Source organism: Scylla paramamosain, chromosome 29 (assembly GCF_035594125.1).
Source record: "Scylla paramamosain isolate STU-SP2022 chromosome 29, ASM3559412v1, whole genome shotgun sequence".
NCBI lineage: Eukaryota > Metazoa > Arthropoda > Malacostraca > Decapoda > Portunidae > Scylla > Scylla paramamosain.
Window position 1 is genome coordinate 1,060,854 of NC_087179.1, and position 23,083 is coordinate 1,083,936.

Sequence of the window (23,083 nt, forward strand, 5' to 3'; positions counted from 1 at the left end):
CTCTATCCTCATTTTCAATCCAAAGCTGGATGTTGTGTTTATGTACGCAACAACTTAACCTGCTCTTGTGCCCAAGCCCTTGAATATTCCAAATTTTCCACCATTTGGCAATGACTACAGAGTCACTTTCAAAACTAAATTTATCTGTGCTGTATACCTCTCATCTAACTCCTCTGACTATAATAAATCCTTTGACTACTTAACTTACAAAGTGGATCACATTCTGACTCTCTTCCATTTTGCAGAGATCTCCATTCTTGGAGACTTCAATGTTCACCACCAGCTTTGGCTTTCCTCTCCCTTCACTGACCATCCTGGTGAACTAGCCTTCAACTTTGCTATCCTCCACAACCTAGAGGAATTGGTGCAACACCCTACTCATATTCCTGACCATCTTGGAGATATGCCCAACATTCTTGACCTTTTCCTGACCTCTGATCCTTCTGCTTATGCTATCACCCTCTCTTCTCTTGGGCTCTTCCAATAACAATCTCATATCTTTATCTTGTCCTATCGCTCCAATCCCTCCTCAGGATCCCCCTAAGCGAAGGTGCCTCTGGCATTTTGCCTCTGCTAGTTGGGGGGACCTGAGGAGGTATTTTGTTGATTTTCCTTGAAATGACTACTGCTTCCGTGTCAGAGACCCGTCTTTGTGTGCTGAGCGCATAACAGAGGTGATAGTGTCTGGCATGGAGGCGTACATTCCTCACTTTTTTCCTCAACCTAAACCTTCCAAACCTCGGTTAAACACAGCTTGTTCTTGTGCTGTACATGATAGAGAGGTGGCCCACAAAAGGTACTTAAGCCTTCCATCACTAGAATCTCATGCACTTTATATTTCTGCCCAAAACCATGCAAAGCCTGTTCTCCAACTATCCAAAAACTCCTTCATTAACAGAAAGTGTCAAAATCTTTCAAGATGTAATTCCCCTTGTGATGGGGACGACAAGATGACTGACACTGAGGAGGAGGAATACAAAGGAATACAAAGGAAAACCAAACAGCAACAGACCTTTTGGTCCTTGCAAGGCTGTTTGGTAACTACCTCTAACTAGCAACAGGGAAGAGAGACAGGACAGCATAGCAGAAGGCTCCTCCCCACCCACCACTCCTTCCAGCTTGAACTGGCATGGAAATAGTTAGAAAAAGTACCATGCAGTATGGAAAAACTGACAAGGAATTTTCATAGGAAAGGATGAAAGGAAGTTCTACTATTCACCCTACGGTGAACTTTATACGCCTATCTGAAAGTTAATACAATTTATATCAAAACTAGTGTCTATAAAATAAGAGTTTATTAGTGAATTTAGTAATTATTTGGACAAGAAGAGAGCTTGTTGGGGATTTGCTTTTAAATATTTGTCTATTTTATTTTTGAATGATTCAATAGTATTGCTGTTCACAATTTCTGCAGGAAGTTTATTCCATATATTTACTATATGATTAAAGAAAAAATGTTTGGCCTCATGGGATTTAAAATGTTTTGGTATAATCTTGAATTCATTATTTCTTGTTAGGTTAGAATGGTCAATGGTAAAATATTTATGTGCATCAATGTTACTATATCCTTTGAAAATTTTGAACACTTTAATTAGGTCTCCTCTTATCTTTCACTTTGTTAAACTAAATAGGTTTAGTTCTTCCAGTCATTCCTCATACGGCTTATTGTGCAATCTTGGAATCATCTTGTGACTCTGCACTATCTTTTCTAGTTTTTCAGTGTCTTTTTTTTTAGTATGGTGACCAGAACTGTATACAATATTCTAGATGAGGACGCACCAATGAGTTATATAAGGCAAGTATAACCTTTTCTGATTTAAATTCAAAGGTTCTTCCAATGAACCCTACTAATTTATTTGCCGTCTTTACTGTTTCTATGCAGTGTTGACTTGGCTTTAGGTCGTTTGACACAACGTCACCAAGATCTTTTTCCTGACAGTACCTGACAGTGGCATGTTATTCATTACATATCTCGCCTGAACATTGTTGCTTCCGATATGTAGAATTTTACACTTTTCTATATTGAATCCCATCTGCCATTTTTCTGCCCGGCTTGTTAGTTATTCAGGTCACACTGCAGTTCCTGCCATTGTGACACAGACGTTACTCTACTTGTTATTTTGGTGTCATCTGCAAATTTACTTATTTTGCAATTTATCCCTTCATCAACATCATTAATGTACATTATGAAGAGTACTGGTCCTAATACAGAGCCTTGAGGAATGCTGTTATTTACCTTTTGCCATTCTGACTCTTTTCCATTTATCACAACACGCTATTTTCTGTCAGAGAGCCAGTCTCTCAGCCATTTCAGGGTGTTTCCAGCAGTGCTGTGGGCTTTTACTTTACTGATGAATCTCTTATGGGGAACAGTGTCGAAAGCTTTCTGGAAATCAAGGTAGATAATATCAACAGCTTTTGTCTCGTCATACGAGTTAAGTACTTCATAAAAGAAGTCTAGTAAGTTCGTTAAGCAGGAATGCTTGGTTCTGTAACCGTGTTGCGAATCCTTTATGATTTTATTTTCTTCTAAATATTTAACAATTTTATCTCTGATTATTGTTTCCATCAGCTTGCACACTACTGAAGTGAGACTGATTGGTCTGTAATTGGCTGGGAGAGATTTATTTCCTTTTTTAAAGACTGTCGTGACATTTGTTAGTTTCCATTCGTGGGGAACTTTACCCGCTAGTAAAGTTTTATTGAATAAAATTGTAAGCAGTTTCACAAGCTAATTTCTTGCTTCTTTAAGAAGCCTGGGTGATATCTTGTCTGGCCCGGGTGTTTTGTTTATGTTCATACTCTTCATGACTGAGAGGATTTCACTTTCTGTGATGGTGAAGTCTGGCAGCGTGGTGCCTCGTGACTGAGGCATGGGGGTCGGCAGACTGCCCTGAACATCCTCAGTCGTGAAGACTGTTGAAAAGTACTCGTTCAGGGTGTTCGCCATGTCTGTTTCGCTTTCTATTTTTTTTGCCATTTTCTGTTAATAGTGGACCAGTCATTGATGTTAAGACCCTTTTTGTTTTTACATAACAGTAAAATTCTTTTGGGTTTGTTTTACATGAGTTTGTGATCTGAGTTTCAACAGATTTTTTGCTGCATTTGATCAGAAGGAGGAAGAGGAGCAGGAGGAGGAGGAGGAAGACAAGATGACTGTCACTGAGGAGGAGGAAGAAAGTGACAATGACAAGATGGCAGGCACTGAGGAGGAGGATGACGAGGATGAAGTGACTGGATGTGAAGAGGAAGATGATGACAATAAACTAAATGGATGTGAGGAAGAGGAAGAAGAGGAAGAGGACATGAGTGGCAGTGAGCATGACAACATGAAGGATGAGCCACAGGGTAGGCACAGAGCTGGAGTGATGTCATCTGCTCGCATCCTCTTAGCAAAGAGGGTATTATGACACAGAGTAACGGCCAGGACTTTGTGCCTTACATCCATCACTTTGACTTGTTTTCATCAGGAATCACTCCAGCTTTTCCTATTATGCCTGATGGAATTGATGTGGAATACTTCTAAGTATTTTTGGATCAGGAAATCATGAACAAAATTGTAAATTAAACTATTATTCAATATGATTACCTTCATAGTAAGCAGCAGCAATAATTAGAAGAGACGAGCGAGACACCACCCCAGCACAGCAGATTCAACATTTGGATCAACACTAATGTTAGGGAGCATTTTTGTATTTCTTGCTCTCATGTTGCTAATGCCACACTCAAAGAAGACTATTCTAAGTGATTGCTGGAAAAAAGACTACCTTCTAGGAACACCTGCTTTCGGTAAATACACGAGTAGAAATAGGTTTTAGGCAATTCTCTGTTCCTTACACTTTGCCTCCGCCTCTTGATGAAGGCATTTGGGAACCATTACCTTGAGTGGATACCATGCCTATCCTCAGACTGTGGCCAGGATTCGAACCCATGTGCTTGAGCACTCTTTGGCCTCAAAGTCTGTGAAGTTCCGCTATACCACAGCGACCCCATTGATACCACTTTGCTGAATGCATACATTGTTGTATTCATACAGAGTGAAAAGAAACCAATACTGCTGAGGAGGTTCAGCTACATGCTTAGTTATCAATTACTACAAAAGTATGGCCAGCCAGTCTATACAGAGGATTTGCCATGAGCCCAAGACACACCTGACCACTTGGCACTTGTCATGTGCTGGCTGGGTGCAGTGTCACTACTTGCAGCCCCTTCCTACCCCACCACCTACTGCCACTGCCAAAAGGACAAAAAGACTCATGTTCAGCACTCCATTTTTTTTTTTTTAATTATCTGTTTCTGCATTGCCTTATTGCTGACTCTTGCCCAGCTGCACTATCCAGCAGCAGGTAATCCCCACTGTCAGCAGGATATTTTCCTCTGCTAAGTTTTTCCTCAGGTGGGGACTCTGGTACCACAGCAGAAACCTCTCTCTCTCTCTCTCTCTCTCTCTCTCTCTCTCTCTCTCTCTCTCTCTCTCTCTCTCTCTCTCACTCTCTCTCTCTCTCTCTCTCTCTCTCTGTCTCTGTGTCTCTCTCTCTCCTGCTGAAACGATAATTACTCCCAGTGAGGTCTAAAGCACTGTTCAGGGGGTGCTGTGAACTTATCATTAAACCCAGCTGTGACCTCACTGAACGTTTCCCTTTGTGTCTCACAACACAAGGGGGCAGTCACAGCCTGCCCTCTAACGACAACTCTCTTCCTCCACACAAAACTACAAGCACCTAATAACACACACACCCTTCACTTAAAAATTTTAAAATGATCATGGCGACTCCTACACCAGCCTCAGAGTCCCCATCTGGGGAGGGGACCATAAATGTCCCCAGGTCAGACTGCCTTTCTGTCGACGACCCTAAGTGTCTTGACACCCCCCTCAACTTTTTCTTCATTAACTTCTGCAACATTCGCAGTCTAAGATCTAATTTTTAATCTGTAGAACACCACCTCTCCTCTTCTAAACCTCATCTTCTTTTCCTCACTGAAACTCAGGTGTCTGAGGCAACTGACAGTAGCCCCTTTTCTGTTCCTTCCTACTTTCTCTATCATCATTTTTGATCCAAAGCTGGATCCTGCGTTTATATGCGCAATGACTTAACCTGCTCTCGTGCCCACGCTCTTGAATCTTCAGAGTTTTCCACCATCTGGCTACAACTACAGAGTCACTCTCATACTAAATTTATCTGTGCTGTATACCTCTCACCTAACTCCTCTGACTATAAGAAATTCTTTGACTACTTAACTTACAAAGTGGAGCACATTCTGACCCTCTTTCCTTTTGCAGAGATCTCCATTCTAGGAGACTTCAATGTTCACCACCAGCTTTGGCTTTTCTCTCCCTTCACTGACCATCCTGGTGAACTAGCCTACAACTTTGCTATCCTTCATGACCTAGAGCAATTGGTGCAACACCCTACTCGTATTCCTGACCGTCTTGGAGATACACCCAACAATCTTGACCTTTTCCTGACCTCTAATCCTTCTGCTTATGCTGTCACCCTTTCTTCTCCATTGGGCTCCTCCGATCACAATCTCATATCTTTATCTTGTCCTATCACTCCAATCCCTCCTCAGGATCCCCCTAAGCGAAGGTGCCTCTGGCGTTTTGCCTCTGCTAGTTGGGGGGACCTGAAGAGGTATTTTGCTGATTTTCCTTGGAATGACTACTGCTTCCATGTCAGAGACCTGTCTCTGTGTGCTGAGCGCATAACAGAGGTGATAGTGTCTGGCATGGAGGCATACATTCCTCACTCTTTATCTTGTCCTAAACCTTCTAAACCTTGGTTTAACACAGCTTGTTCTCGTGCTATACATGATAGAGAGGTGGCCCACAAAAGGTACTTAAGCCTTCCATCACCAGAATCTCATGCACTTTATATTTCTGCCTGGAACCATGCTAAGTCTGTTCTCCAACTAGCAAAAAACTCCTTCATTAACAGAAAATGTCAAAACCTTTCAAGATCTAACTCCCCTCGTGATTTCTGGCATCTAGCCAAAAATATCTCCAATAACTTTGCTTCTTCTTCTTTCCCTCCTGTATTTCAACCAGATGGCACCACTGCTATCACATCTATTTCTAAAGCTGAAGTCTTTGCTCAAACCTTTGCTAAAAACTCTACCTTGGACGATTCTGGGCTTGTTCCTCCCTCTCCTCCATCCTCTGACTACTTCATGCAACCTATTAAAATTCTTCGCAATGATGTTTTCCATACCCTCGCTGGCCAAAACCTTCGGAAGGCTTATGGACCTGATGGGGTCCCTCCTATTGTGTCCGAAACTGTGCCTCCATGCTTGCACCTTGCCTAGTCAAACTCTTTCAGCTCCGTCTGTCAACATCTACCTTTCCTTCCTGCTGGAAGTTTGCCTACATTCAACCTGTTCCTAAAAAGGGTGACCGTTCTAATCCCTCAAACTATCGTCCTATTGCTTTAATTTCCTGCCTATCTAAAGTTTTTGAATCTATCCTCAACAGGAAGATTCTTAAACAACCTTCTATCTGATCGCCAGTATGGGTTCCGTCAAGGCCGCTCTACTGGTGATCTTCTGGCTTTCCTTACTGAGTCTTGGTCATCCTCTTTTAGAGATTTTGGTGAAACTTTTGCTGTTTCCTTGGACATATTAAAAGCTTTTGATAGAGTCTGGCACAAAGCTTTGATTTCCAAACTACCCTCCTACGGTTTCTATCCTTCTCTCTGTAACTTCATCTCAAGTTTCCTTTCTGACCGTTCTATTGCTGCTGTGGTAGACGGTCACTGTTCTTCTCCTAAATCTATTAACAGTGGTGTTCCTCAGGGTTCTGTCCTGTTACCTACTCTCTTCTTATTATTCATTAATGATCTTCTAAACCAAACTTCTTGTCCTATCCACTCCTACGCTGATGATACCACCCTGCACTTTTCCACGTCTTTTCATAGACGTCCAACCCTTCAGGAGGTAAACATATCACGCAGGGAAGCCACAGAATGCCTGACTTCTGATCTTTCTAAAATTTCTGATTGGGGCAGAGCAAACTTGGTATTGTTCAATGCCTCAAAAACTCAATTCCTCCATCTATCAACTCAACACAACCTTCCAGACAACTATCCCCTCTTTTTCAATGACACTCAACTGTCCCCCTCTTCTACACTGAACATCCTCGGTCTGTCCTTTACTTATAATCTGAACTGGAAACTTCACATCTCATCTCTAGCTAAAACAGCATCTATGAAGTTAGGTGTTCTGAGACGTCTCCGCCAGTTTTTCTCACCCCCCCAGCTGCTAACTCTGTACAAGGGCCTTATCCGTCCATGTATGGAGTATGCTTCACATGTCTGGGGGGGGTTCCACTCATACTACTCTTCTAGACAGGATGGAATCAAAAGCTTTTCGTCTCATCAACTCCTCTCCTCTAACTGACTGTCTTCAGCCTCTCTCTCACCGCCACAATGTTGCATATCTAGCTGTCTTCTACCGCTATTTTCATGCCAACTGCTCTTCTGATCTTGCTAACTGCATGCCTCCCCTCCTTCCGCGGTCTCGCTGCACAAGACTTTCTTCTTTCTCTCACCCCCATTCTGTTCACTTTTCTAATGCAAGAGTTAACCAGTATTCTCAGTCATTCATCCCTTTCTCTGGTAAACTCTGGAACTCCCTGCCTGCTTCTGTATTTCCACCTTCCTATGACTTGAATTCCTTTAAGAGGGAGGTTTCAAGACACTTATTCATCAATTTTTGACCACTGCTTTGACCCTTTTATGGGACTGGCATTTCAGTGGGCATTTTTTTTATTAGATTTTTGTTGCCCTTGGCCAGTGTCCTTCCTACATAAAAAAAAAATAATAGGTGCCAACACAGATCCTTGCAGTATCCCACTTGTCACTTTGCACCAATTTGAATTAGTGTCTCTGATTGCTGTTCTCATTTCCCTCTCTTGTAAATAATATTCCATCCATCTCAATGTTGATCCCTTTAGTCCTCCTCCATTCTCTACCTTCCACATAAGGCATTAATAGTGAACTTTATCGAATGCTTTTTTTTGAGATCCAGGTATACTGCATCAACCCATCCATCCCTCTCTTGCACTCTATCTATTACTCTCGTATAGAATCTCAGTAGATTTGTGACACAGCATCTCCCTTTCCTGAATCCAAATTGCTTTTCTGTAATTATCTTTTCATCTTCTAGATATTCCTCCCATCTGTCATTAAATACCATTTCACAAAGCTTGCTTACAATACTTGTTAGAGACACCAGTCTTTTCTTTTTTCTTATGAAGAAGGTACACTGGCCAAGGGTAACAAGAATCTAATAAAAAAAAAAAAAGGTCCGAAGTGATAGCCAAAAAAAATAAAGGATAAGTGTCTTGAAACCTCCCTCTTGAAGGAGTTCAAACCATAGGAAGGTGGAAATACAGAAGCAGGCAGGGAGTTCCAGAGTTTACCATTGAAAGGGATGAATGACTCTGAATACTGGTTAACTTTTGCATTAGGTAGTGGACAGAATAGGGATGAAAGAAAGAAGAAAGTCTTGTGCAGCGAGGCCACAGAAAGAGGTGAGGCATCCAGTTAGCAAGATCAAAAGAGCAGTTAGCATGAAAATAGAAGACAGCTAAAGATGTAACACTGCGGTGATGAGAATGAGGCTGAAGACAGTCTATTAGAGGAGAGGGATTCATGAGACATAAAACTTTTGATTCCACCCTGTCTAAAAGAACGGTATGAGTGGAAAACCTCCAGACATATGAAGCATACTCCATACATGGACGGATAAGGCCCTTGTACAGAGTTAGCAGCTAGACGGGTGAGAAAAACTGCTGGAGACATCTCAGAAAACCTAACTTAATAGAAGGTGTTTTTGCTAGAGATGTGATGTGAAGTTTCAGTTTAGATTATAAGAAAAGGACACACCAAGGATGTTCAGTGTAGAAAAGGGGGCCAGTTGAGAATCATTGAAGAAGAGAGGATAGTTGTCTGGAAGGTTGTGTCGAGTTGATAGATGAAGGAACTGAGTTTTTGTGGCACTGAACAATACCAAGTTTGCTCTGCCCCAATCAGAAATTTTAGAGAGATCAGAATCAGGAACAAGCCCTGAATTGTCCAAGGCAGAGTTTTTAGCAAAGGTTTGATCAAAGAGTTCAGCTTTAGAGATAGATGTGATAGCAGTAGTGCCATCTGGTTGAAATAAAGGAGGGAAAGAAGAAGCAAACTTATTGGAGATGTTTTTGGCTAGATGCCAGAAGTCACGAAGGGAGTTAGTTTTTGAAAGATTTTGACACTTTCTATTAATGAAGGAGTTTTTGGCTAATTGGAGAACAGACTTGGCATGGTTCTGGGTAGAAATATAAAGTGCACAGGTCTATAATTTAATTATTTTATTTTATATCCCCCTTTGTACATTGGCACTATGTTAGCTCTTTTCTGTTCCCTTGGTACTTTTCCTTCTTTCAATGAGCTGTTAATTGTATCAAATATGGATTCTTCCATTTGTTCTCTGCATTCTTTTAATATCCATCCATTTACTTGATCTGGTCCCTAGCTTTTCTAACAACAGTTTCTTGATTTCTTTTCTCTTTACTTGTATCTCCTATTTTCCATTATTCTGTGATACCACTTTTAGTGCCACAAATTCAGTTTCTTTGAAAACTTTCATTCATTAGTTCATTCAGAAGTTTCATAAATTCTTCCTTCCCTTTTCAACTTGTTTATGCCATCCTTACATTTCATTTTCCCATTTATGTATATATAGAAGAGTTTGGGTTCTTTCTTGCATTTTATTATTATGTCACTTTCAAAATTTCTTTCTTCCTCTCTTCTTATTTTACTATACTCATTTCTTGCCTTTCTGTATTCTTCTCTAGCATTTCTGTTCAGTTGTCTCATCACTTTCTTCCATGCCTGTCCTTTTTTTTGTTTTGCTTCTACACACCTGTGATTATACAATTCATGCTTCCCAATTCTCACTTTATAACTTGGCACAAACTGTTGCACCTCCTCTCTATACTTGCTGAAAAATATCTCATATTTTCTCACATTACTTTACCTTCAAATAGCTCTTTCCAGTTATTTTTTCCATAGAATTTATTAATTTCTGCAAAGTTTGGTTAAGTATAATTCTGTCTACCATTTCAGTATTGTGCAAGTTTTCCTCATGTGGTACTATTTCTATTACCACACGATCACTTCTTCCCAGTGGACTCAGACAATGTGTACTTGGTCTACTTTCTGAGTTTTTTGTAAACACTAAGTCCAACTGTGATGGTTCTTCTCTGCATCTTGTAGGCTTGTCTCTTATAGGCCTGTCTCATTGTATTTACCAGCATGGTTTGCATAAGTTCTTGGCTCCATGACTCAACATTTTCTTTCACTTCCATCTCCTCCAAGTTAATTCCTTTAGTGTTGAAGTCATCAATTTGTTACTTTTCCTTATCATCTCCTCTATACTATTTCTTGTTTGTAGTTGCATTCTTTTAAATTCATTGGTCTCCCATGCATTAGTTTTTGGAGGTATGTATGTCTCCGTGATTTTCCTTTTTTCACTTCCTTTGATCTTAATCACAACACTCAATGTTTTTGTCATTCCGTCACCACATTCCACTTCCTCAACAACAATATCCTCTTTTACCAATATTATCACTCCTCCATTTCTTTTTCTGTCTCGCCATGTGCTATAACCTTCCTTTGCAAATATCAACTTTATTTGCTCTTTTAGTTTGGTTTCTGTTAAACATATTACATCTGGTTTACTATTCTTTTAGTAGTCTTTAAGTTCCAATAGGTTCGACACCAAACCATCTATGTTAGTATACATAATCTTTAAACTTCTGTTTGGTGATCTTCTGTTTTGGTGGCATCTTTGTGCCATCATTTCCTTACTTTCATGTCCACAACTTTCTGGGTGAATCTTCTCACTTGTTCCTGTGTTCTCTCCTTGTTTTTTGACTGAGCCTCTACTTCCAATTCTTTCAGTTTACTTCTCTCTTCTTCGTTCATGTCTCTTTTTATGCATATTTCTTTCACTCCTACTTTTGCCAATTTTGCCTATACCCACACCTTGCACAAGACCATTATGGAGACAAGACTCAAAGTTTGGCCTCCCTGCACAATCAAACCTAGGTAGATCCTTGGAGCTGCTGTGGATGGGAGGGCCTGCATGCAGGAAAGTCCCCACACACTCTGCGCATGTGCGAGCCAGTCTTGCCTTGTGACTGGTGCAAGAAGTTTTGCCTTGTGAATGGCTGCCACCTTCTCATCAGATAAATTAACACAACTTAATATAACCTAACTAACCTAATCTTACCAAGCCTAACCATATCTAACCTAACTAACCAAACCTAACCTGACTAACCTAAATCTAACCTTACCTAACCTAGCTAAAATAATGTGTTATAATAAGTAAGAGATCATATCCAATAATTTGGTAGAAGGTAGTTAGGTTACAGGATAGTTAGGTAAAGATTAGGTTAGGTTAGATTAGTTAGGTTACGGTTAGGTTAGCTAATGAGAGGATGGCATCCAATCATGTGGCGAGACTACTTGCACATCCACAGAGTGTACGGGGACTTTCCTGTGTGCAGGCCCTCCCCTGTGGATGTGTCCAATCAGCTGGGCAGCACACACACATGTGTGTGTATAATAATCATGTTATTTGATGCAGTTGTTTCACGTGTAAGTATATGGATAAATGTGAATGGCTGTAGTAAGACATGCTTATCCTTTGCTTGGACTTGTATTAGGTACAATATATTAAGATGATTGCATGCCATGGATGTGATGCATAATGGATAGCTGAGCCATGAACAAAATAATTTGATCTATTAAGCATATATACTTCAACAAATAATTATGCAATTTTTAGGATTTGCATTTTATTTATCCTGGTTATTATTATTATTATTATTATTATTATTATTATTATTATTATTATTATTATTACTATTATTATTATCACACACACACACACACACACACACACACACTTCATTACCCAATACATGAGAGAGAGAGAGAGAGAGAGAGAGAGAGAGAGAGAGAGAGAGAGAGAGAGAGAGAGAGAGAGAGAGAGAGAGAAGGGAACACGGCACTCGTACATAGACTCCATGGGAGGATAGGCTATCAGTGACACAAAATGCTCTCCTCCCTCTCTCTCTCTCTCTCTCTCTCTCTCTCTCTCTCTCTCTCTCTCTCTCTCTCTCTCTCTCTCTCTCTGTTGAAGAAAGGTGTTATTGAGATAGTATGTGAAATATGATAATTTCTGAGATATTGTTATCCTAGTAAGTATTGGTGTCAGTAATTCATGTGTTGCTCACAGTGAACATACATAATTTCTACAACATTCACCTCAACCTTCATGTAATGAATGAGATTTGTATACCACATTTATAAAGAGAGCAAAAATTACACACAGTCAGATAATTACACTATGGGAAACACTTCATAATAAAATAACCAATCATTGCTTTCCTCTGGGCGGCAACTGTGTTGAAATTTCCAGTTACTCTTTTCCAGTCGATTATCTCTTCATTTCATATAGATTTATCCTATATTTTTGCATACATGCACATGTTTATAATTTTTCATGTGTATTAAGTATATATGCTATCTTTTTGGCAAGAATGGAATTCTAGTAAAATTTCTATTAACAAAAATAAAAATACCACTTATGTTTATATGCTTTAAAAAAGAACTTGGCAGTGTAAAGATTAAGAGCCACCCGTAGAATCAAGGTCAAGATCGAGAAATGCTGCATCGCTGGAACACTGTGTCATGTTGAGCATGAAGACAAAAACATGCACACATATGCTAAGCTATGAGGTCAAAAGAAATAGATGTTTTGCAGTGTTTTCAATACTCTGAGTTTTGTGATCCCTGAATTGAGTGCTATACCTTTAGAAGAAGGTGAGTGCAAAACTCCAGAGGGTACTGTATACCAAAATTAATGACTTATGAACAAAATTACCTACAAATGGCTGTCTGGGGCCTAACTCATTCGTAACTTGGGGAGTGTCTGTACATACAGAGGAACCTTGGTTACCAAATGCCTCCCTTTTTAAACAAAATTTTGAACTCATAAATGCTTTGGTTACCATACAATGTTTTGGTTTTTGAACAAGCTATGTGGTAGCTGGCACACATGACACCATGTGCACATCAGTCACACCACACCCCTTGTTCAGTGTACATCTGTGCCATACTGTTCTCTTTTTGGGGACAGTTTTCTTACTGTGCATTATTTCTAATAAGCAACCATGGAACCAAAAAAAGTTACTAAAACTGGAAAGGCAGAAAGAAAAAAAGGCAGAACAGCAGCAGAGATAAAGAAAGAGATCATATGAAAGCATGAAAATGATGTCTGCATTTCTGCTCTCTCTTTGGAGTACAGCTTAGCAAAGCCATCAATCTGTACCATCCTTAAGAACAAGGAAGCAATAAAAGAAGCAAATGCTGCTAAAGGAGTAACTGTGATCACCAAGCAAAGATCATGGATATCAGAAGTGGAAAAGTTGCTGTTGATTTGGATCAATGAAAAGCAGTTGGTCAGTGATAGTATTTCAGAGGTTATAGTTTGTGAGAAAACAAGGCTTTTAGACCAGGATCTCCTTATGAAAACCCCAGGTACAAGTTCTGACACTGACTTGTTAAAGGCTAGTTGAGGGTGGTTTGAAAAGTTTAAGAAGCAAAGTGGTATACACAGCATGGTTTACCATGGAAACTTGAAGTGCTAATAAGAAAGATGTGGAAGAATTTGTGAAAGAGTTTGGTGCATATGTAACTGCTGAGGGTTTTTATCCCCTACTAAGTGTTCAATTGTCATGAGACTGGACTCTTCTGGAAAAAAATGCCAGACAGAACATACAAAACCCAGGAGGAAAAGGCTCTGCCTGGACACAAGCTTATGAAGGGCAGGCTAATTCTTTTCCTTTGTGGCATAATAGTGGTGATTTTGAGGTAAAACCAATGCTTGTGTATCATTTGGAGAACCCCCACGTGTTTAAGAAAAACAATGGTGTGAAAAGCATGTTGTCCATCATGTGGAAGGCCATCAGTAAGTCCTGGGTGACCAGACAGTTTTTTTCTGGAATGAATCCATGAGGTTTTTGCTCTTAGTGAGGAGTTACCTTAATGAAAATAATTTCCCTGGAGGCTGAGTTACTAGAAGAATTCAACTTCATGACCATGAAATTTCTACCTCCAAATACAACTCTACTGATTCTGCCAATGGACCAACAAATCATTTCTAACTTTAAGTTATACACCAAAGCACTTTTTAAAGATGCTTTGAGGTTACCTGTGACAAAGAGTTAACTCTCTATGAGCTTTGGAAGAATCATTTCAATATCCTGCATTGCTTTGGTCTTATTGACAAGGCCTGGTAGTAAGTGACTCACAGGAGCTTGAACTTAGCCTGGAGTAATCTCTGGCCTGATTGTACTGCAAAGAGAAACCATGGGATTTCAGACAAAGGCTACTGAAGATGTTGATGACATTGTGCCTCTGGGCAAAAACATGGGCCTAAAAGTCAATGATGCTGATGTTGAAGAGCTAGTGGAGGGACACAGCACCAAGTTGTCTACTGATGAACTCCAACTCCTTCAGAAGATGCAGTAGAAGGAGGTGCTTGAAGAGGTATCTTTAGAGAAAGAGGAGAGAAGGGAGGATGTGCTCAGTGCTCTAATTAATGAAATGTGTGCAAACTGGAATGAAGTGAAAATTTTTTTGTAATGTATCACCATACTAAAGCAGTAGCAAGCCATGCCATTAACATTTTTAATGATAATGCTACGTCTCACTTTCATAACATAGTGAAAAATAAGCAAAAGCAAATTTCATTAGATAGGTGAAAAAGATGCTAAGTGAGTCTCAGTTAGAATCTGTTAGCAAGAAGCAAAAATTCAAGGAAGAAAGAAAAAAAGTCCTGAAGTGCTGTTACCTGACATAATTATGGAAGGTGACTCCCCTTCCAAGCACTAATATCCTTTCCACCTCCTCCCCATCTTCCACTTGTGCCATCAAGGCTCCCCATCACATGTAAGGATGAATTAAATTGTCTTTCTTATATAAAATAAGCATAACACTCATTTATACCACATAAATGATATGTAAGTGTTTGGGAGTGGCAACACACTGCATTGTCACTGTCATCACCATCCCCCCATCCCCCGAGCACTCTCTGCTCTCTGAGGCTTGAGAGAAAATGGCACGAACTGTGTTAGTTGGGATGATTGAGCTAGAAGTCTCCCACCTGGCCTTTATCACTCTATTCATCCCAAAATGGTTTTCATATCATTGGATTTTTGGACTTGTATAATGAAAACAGTCCCTAATTTATTCAGCTAGTATCATTGGTTTTTATGTATGATTTTATGCTCAAATTACTGTTGCAAAAATATAAAAAATAAAAAAAAAAACATCTGCTGTCTGGAAACGGATTAATCCATTTTCCATTGATTCCTATGGGGAAAAGTTTTGGTGTCTGAATATTTCAGATTTTGAACAGCATTCAGGAACAAATGAAGTTTGAAAACCGAGGTTCCACTGTAAATGAAAACAGTATACAGTATGATCTCACATTCCATGTGTTCAGATTTGGAGAGTTTGCATTTGGCAAAATTAGAGCAGCTCTATTCTGCTGCTGTTAAATCTATCAACAGGATTCATACTTTCTATACATGGCATTTATATAATCTGAAGCTGTTCCACATAATTTTTAAAAAGTATTGTTTATATTCTGAAATTATCTCAAAAATATTATATATTCATGATGATATTTCAATAGAATGTTGAAACATCACTAATGCATTCAGATTCATACCAAAATCTACTAAAATTTATCTAGAGTGTTTCAGGAAAAATGTGGTGTTTTCCAAAAAAAATATGGCAATAAGGCAAATGTTAATATCTCTGTCAAATGATGGGGTATGGAGGCCTACATGATAATCCAATACTGCCCTCTACTACACATCACACTGTAACAGTACTGATTTTGCCACCAGCCTTCATCTATTTTTCAACTGGATAATCAACTGACATCCTCAGTTATGAAATATGAAAGCTGCAAAATTATTTATGGCTCTAGAATATATTTGGTACATTTGTAATTTTGAAAACTATAGTATATTTTTACAAAAATTAAGCTTTCTATCCTATTACTATAACACAACTCATTATGTAAGGGGAACATATCACAAATTTTTCAAATATAAATTTAACATATAACTGACTTATCATAATAAGAAATATACATTTATGCTTAACAAAAAACATATTTATACTTAACATACTTGAAAGCTGTATCTTCCACTCCAATCTCCAGCAAGGTCAACTGTGGGCAGTTATCAATTATGAGGTTCAAGATTCCAGCATCAGCATCCTCCTCACTGGTGACTCCTAGGCGTGGCCTCTTGAAATTTGGTGTGCTCACCTGAGGTATTGCAGGTGTTGTGCAGCCCTTCTCTGTGCCACATGTTTCTGAGAAGATGTACATGGTCTGGTCACAGCTTTACCTTGATTTACCAGTACAGTTGACCCTTACTGAGAACAACTTTGAGCACAAAACCTGCGATTGTACATAGGGGTAAAGTATCAAGAAATTTCCTCATTACAGCAAAGATTCACAATTACATGAATCATCTTTAATAGATCCTAAATCCTGACTTCCAATGATCTGATCCATGCTGCATCTGTCATAACATAACCTTACTGTAGGGTTGAGTCAAGGCACTTTGACAGACATGAAATTTGCCTTGCAAAAGCTCAGAAACTGACAAGGTGAGAGAGGATCAAGTGTGCTGTGTAAGTGACATAAAGCTAGCAGATCTTAGTGCAATGAGGCAATTACTTAAACACTTATGAAGTCTAGTCAACTCTTGAGATCTTTAACTGGGAAGTTCCTGAACTGGTATCTGTAGCAAGATTCCTTCACTTGACCAGTCCACCAGGCACACCATTTCTTTACATTTTCCAGTACTTCTCTCTCTCTCTCTCTCTCTCTCTCTCTCATACTATTCAAGACTGTCCTTAATTTTTTCACACCTTGTTTAAAAGAGCAAACACAAGAATAGATAACTTAACAATCCCTTCACAAATCTTTGAACAGCTTATCAACACAATGAAATTCAACTTTGGTAACTAACCGCATGAAATCTCCATAAAATTTATAAAATCATACTAACCACAGAGAATATGTGCTGGTAAAGACAGGTGAGTGAGCTGATGGAGAGTCGAGATAGAGTGAACATATCCTTTCCTTTTCTCCTTTTCTGAATCTGGCATGTGCAGTCTGAGCCACAGTAGTTGCGGAGCTGCTTCACAAATACTTTGGAGTTCCTTGGGAAGAGAGAAGCAGTTGGGTTTAAAGTTCTTTTTAGCAAATAATGCAGCATCAGCAATAATTTTTTTTTACTTATTCTTGAATGATACCAATCATTCTCTCTCTTATATATATATATATATATATATATATATATATATATATATATATATATATATATATATATATATATATATATATATATATCGTGGTACCTCAGGTTACGCCCACCCTGGTAAACAACCAAACTGACTTACGCCTTTTCTGACGCCCAGATTTTGCATTGACATGTGCCTCCAAACCTGATCATTGTCTTCTTGCCTTATATTAAGATCATTCTACCCTGGAAATGCCTCCTGAGCAAGTGAAAAGTTCTATCACATGTGGTAGGAAGATGAAGTGTGATAACCATTGAAAAAAAAAGAAGGAAATCATTGCAAACTATGAGTGGTCTTGATCTTTTTCTTGATGTTACAGGTGGCTTAGGATTACTCCTGAGCCAGGAGTCAACAGAGTTATAGTCCCTGCCCAGTGGATAGCACATTGGAGAGAACGGAAGTATTCGTTTATTAGTGCAGGTGTACAGCTATGCCAAGTGAAAGGCATAAAACAAGGTAAGTCTGTGTATTCATTACTAAGTGGTTTAGTGGTTTAGTGATAAAGGACAAGTTGATTGAAGGAAGCAAGTACAGTGCAGCAAAATGTCTGGGCCTTCACATGCATACAGCGAACAGGGGGAGGGGGAGGTCACACCTCATGGTGTAAGTAGTGCCCATCTGTTTGAGTCACCTGACACACATGACGCAGCGGATGAAACACTCCATCTCTCACCTCAGCGACACCTAGGTTCAACCTTTTGATGAGACCTGTGATGTGAAAGGGCCAGAGAGGCAAACGTGACCTTGGATTTCCAACACTTGGCAGATAATACACCCATTATAAATGAGCTCCCTAAGGTTATGGCAAAGCTGCTGATACTCATGGGAGATGTTGCGGAATCTCTTAAAGATATGAAGTGTGGTCGCTGCAGAGCAAAGAAGCAATGCGTCAGCTCTCCGGCCTCAAATGGCGAGGATGCAAATGCTGGTCAGTACTTAAATGACAAAAGTGACATGGACACACAGAAGATGTGGAAAAGACCTCAGGCCTCATCTAGCAGGGACAGAAACACTAAGTGAACCTCGATCAGCAAGGACAGGAACACCAAATAGGCCTCAAGCAGCAAGGCCAAACACGCCAGGCAGGCCTCAATCAGCGAGGACAGAAACACTGTACATGCCTTGATCAGCAAGGACAGCAACATCAGACTGGTCTCAATCAGCAAGGGCAGAAACACGAAACAGGCCTTGGGCAGCAAGGACAGAAATACAAAATAGGCCTTAGTCAGTGAGGACAGCAATACCAGATTAGCCTCAATCAGTGAGGACAGAAATACAAAATGGGTCTCGGGCAGCGAGGACAGAAATACAAAACGGGCCTCAGTCAGTGGGGACAGAAACAGTAAACATGCCTCATCCAGTGAGGACATTGACACTGAACGGACCTTGATCAGTGAGGACAGAAACACTAAGCTGGTCTCAATCAGCAAGGATAGAAACACCAAATGGACCTTGATCAACAAGGACAGAAACACTAAGCTGGCCTTGGTCAGTGAGGGCAGAAGCACCAAATGGACCTTGATCAGCAAGGACAGAAACACCTCATCTAAAGAGGACATAAAGAGCAAATATACCACATCTAGCATGGACGGAACCACAGGACACAAGAAGAAACCACAGACTAGGAGCACCAAACAGACCTTGATCAGCAAGGGGAGAAACACAGAATGGGCTTCATCGAGCGAGGAGAGGCATGGAGATGGGTCCTCGAGTGACAAGGCTCATTCACTAAACAAAGGTGGAAGGTATGCTAAATGCTTAAAAATGAGGAGTGAACATAGAACATACCACAGCAAACCAAATAGGTTGGAAACACGTCCAGAAGAGGCATGGCTTGAGATGGTATGGCTGATGCATGCTGAACTCCTCAAGCTCCAGGCAGGGAGCCTTTAAGAGGCAGTTCCAGGAATTCTATCTTTACTCATCGGCCTCAGACACATACAAGCTCAATTGGCTGTTCACCAGCTATTCCAAGGAAGTACAAGACATGATAGAGTACTGCATGGCTTTAACAGCAGATCAGGGCCTTGAGGTGGCTTTAAAGATCCTGAATGAAAGGTTTGGTGATGAGAGGATGTATATGAACCAAGCAAGGGGAAACTGTGATGAGAGGGCCCACAATTGGGGAAAACAACTTTCAAGCCCTCTCCACCTTGTGTGGCCAATTGACTTCTTACATCTCCTTCACTGAGAATCTTGGCAAACTGGATGAGATTGACGGTTACAGGGTTACGGGGATGAGGTTACAGGGGAAGTAAAGTAAAAGGTGACAGGTGCCACCTCTGTGGTGACAGTCATGGTCTCCTTGCCTGTTCAATGTTCCGACTCCTGCCTGTGGAGCACCACAAGCGAGTTGTAAAGATCCAAGGAAGATATTCCGTTTGTCTCAGGAAATCTCATATGGCAAAGGATTGCAAGGCTTGGTCTTGTGATATAAATGATTGCAATGGAAGACATTCCCAGTGACTCCATGGACCAGCTTCTGCAGACCAGCCCTGAGGAAACTGCGAACAACATGGAGAAATTAAGAACCTGAGTCTGAGAGATGCCGACCACAAAGAATGACTAGGGCAAGGGAGCTGGATTGCACATATAACAGAAGAAAGAGCAAAGGTGGCTTACCTATCATGCTGGCAGTTCTCACATCGGACAAAGATACCAAATGGAAAGTGACTGTTTATGCACTGCTAGAGTCTGGTAGTACTCGCACCTTGTGCTCAAGGAAGATGGTACAAAAACTGGGGGTTACAGGAGATTAGAGAAAGGACAGTGATCTCCACTCTTGTGCAGATGGAGCAGCTGGAATCCACCTGTGTTACACTCATGGTCACAGGACTACACACTATAAGACTGACAAGGGTCAGTGTCATAGAGTCCTTTCCTGATGGTCTGACAAACACTAGAGGTGAATCCCTTCTGGCTGCTCACTGGCCTCATTTAAGAGGCTTGATGCCTTTAGAGAGACACGGGAAACATAAGAAACAGCTGACAGTGGAGCTATTGATTGGACAAGACGCCCCTACGGCACTAACACAGCTGGAAATCCGGAGAGGCCAAGATGGAGACCCATTTGCAATCAGGACAAAGTTAGGGTGGGCAATAAATGGCCCCTTGGAGGTAACAGAACAAAGAGCTATGAGTTTCAGTACTTCTGTTGAAGAGGCGGCAACAGGTGGTCTCCATGGTCCATTGTCACGGTAGATGATGAAATGATTCTGGGAAATAGAGGACCATAAAGATCTGGAAAGAATGTGGATTTCAATAGAAGACCAACGAGTTTTGGCTTTATGGGAGACAGAACAGGTTAAGATTGGGAACCATCATCAACTACCAATACCCTTTCGGGACGATATACCGTCGATGCCCAACAACATGCAAATGGTTCTCAGACGTCTCATGGGGCTAAGAACACGGCTGAATCATGATGAAGCCCTCAGGAGACATTATGTAAGAGAAATGGAAGAACTAATATCTAAAGGGTATGCTGAGAAAGTTACCCAGGAAAAGGGCCCACTTGGTAAGATGTGGTATCTTCTTCATCACCCAGTGTTCAACCTCAACAAACCAGAAAAAATGCGCATCATTTTTGACTGCTGCCATATTCAAGGGAGCCACGCTGAATAAGCAAGACATGCAAGGACCTGACATGATCAACTTGCTAGGCATCTTGATCTGCTTTAGGGAAAGGAGAGTGGCTTTGTCTGTGGACATAGAGGCCATGTTCCATCAAGTTCTGGTGGATCCCAGAGATCATAATGTCTTGAGATTCCCTTAGTGGCTACAGGGTGATTCCATGAAGCAGCCCTGCACATATCATATGACGAGGCATCTTTTTGGAGGTTTTGGAATCATGCCTGTGCTACCTTTGCTCTACGTCAGACCCTGAAGGAGGGAGAAGTAATGGCTTGTTAAGCCAAGAGAAGCTTTTATGTTGATAATCTTTTACTCTCCACTAACTCAGCAGATGAGGCAATTCGTTGTGCACAAATTACAGGATTGCTTGGAGCGAAAGGGTTTTCATCTCACCAAGTGGATGTCTAATTCAAAGGTCATGGCTATAATACCTCACCAGGAAAGAAACACCCGAATCAAAGACATTGATCTAACCAGGGACAAATTACCTGGAGACAGAGCACTAAGAGTATTATGGAGCCTGGAGGATGATTGTTTGAAGATTGCAGTGTTCAAGCCCAATAAGCCAAACACAAAGAGGGGTATGTTGAGTACTGTGAGTTCCATATTTGATCCACTGGGCTTCATGGTGCCTTTCACTGTAAGGGTAAAAATGTTGTTCAAAGACAAGGTACAGCGGAAACAAGGGTGGGACCAGAAATTCACAAAGGAGAATGAAGAAAGATGGACAGTATGGCTGAAAGAGCTTGAGGAGATGAACAGCTTTCATAATGAACACTGTATATTCCCCACCTCAATTCAAATGCCTGCTGAGTGTTCAACTTCATCATTTCTGTGATGTGTCATCAAAGGCCTATGCAGTTGTATCATACCTAAGGGTGGTAGATGAGGTCAGACTTGTGCATAACAGCATCATGGCATGCATGAGATTAGCACCAATAAGGATGACTTCCATACCCAGATTGGCCCTATGTGCTGCAGACTTAGCAGTTAGTTCTGATGCAAAACTACAAAGGGATATCTCAATTCCAGTAGCAACATCTGTATTTTGGATGGACATTATGATTGTCCTGCAGTACATATGGAATCATGAGGAGGTTCCATACTTTTGTGGCGTACAGATTAGGAATCATACATAGACTGTCTTCATCCCAACACTGGCGACACATGAGCTCAGAAGACAATCCTGCAGATGATGCTACCAGAGGACTCATGGCATGAGAGTTTCTAGCAGGAGGAAGATGGAAAAGTGGGCCCAACTTCCTGTATCAATTGGAACACTTCTGGCCACCACTACTGAGTCACAGGAGTGACCTAGAAGGAGATCTCAAGGTCAAGAAGGAAGTAACTTCTCTAACAGTAAAAACACAAGAAATCAGTGTAGTTGACAAGCTCTTATTATGGTACTCGTCCTGGTATATCCTGCAGAGGATGGTAGCCTGGCTTCACAGGTTCATGGACTGGATCATGAAAGGCTGCCTCAACCTTTCAAGATCTCAACTTGCTGTAACTGAGTTCCACGCAGCTCAAACTGCTGTTGTCTGCTACGTCCAGCAGATTCATTCCAAAGATGCTATTCAAGCCCTCAAAGTGGGCACCCTGGCAAAGTCCAGCTCCCTTTACCATCTAGAACTGGCACTTGATAACCAGGACATGCTCAGAGTGGGAGGACATTGTGTGGATACAGATGGCAGCGAACCGCCATGTGACCCCAGTGACTTCCCTTATTGTACAAGATACACACGTGTTTCTGGCTAGGCATTCAGGCCAGGAACACACCTTAGCTAGCCTGCAGAGACATTACTGGGTGGTTGCAGGCTGCCCCCTGATTGATTGTATCCAATGGAACTGCTTCACATGCTGCCAAGTCAACAGCAAACCACTGATACAGCACCAAGGCTAGGTGAAACGCATCGCCACAGGCAAGCCCCTGTTCGCTTCCACAGGAGTAGACTGTTTTGGTCCCTTCATTGTTACTTGTTTGTATCATCAGTTGTATTGCCTCACAAGGT

General features: G+C 40.9%; 1 protein-coding gene across 9 annotated transcripts in view; it reads right to left on the minus strand.

Annotated features, from left to right (window-relative positions):
• LOC135115173 (uncharacterized) overlaps positions 1-23,083 on the minus strand; it is a 156,340-nt gene that overhangs the window by 47,917 nt on the left and 85,340 nt on the right. For all 9 annotated transcript variants that reach the window (XR_010275839.1, XM_064031664.1, XM_064031663.1 and 6 more), the window contains 2 exons: positions 17,144-17,297; positions 16,253-16,439 (listed from right to left, as the gene is read on the minus strand). Coding sequence is in view for 8 of the 9 variants with exons in the window: in XM_064031664.1 (XP_063887734.1) it covers positions 16,253-16,439; positions 17,144-17,297 (341 nt within the window). In the remaining variant the exon portion in view is untranslated. The remainder of the gene's footprint in view (positions 1-16,252; positions 16,440-17,143; positions 17,298-23,083) is intronic.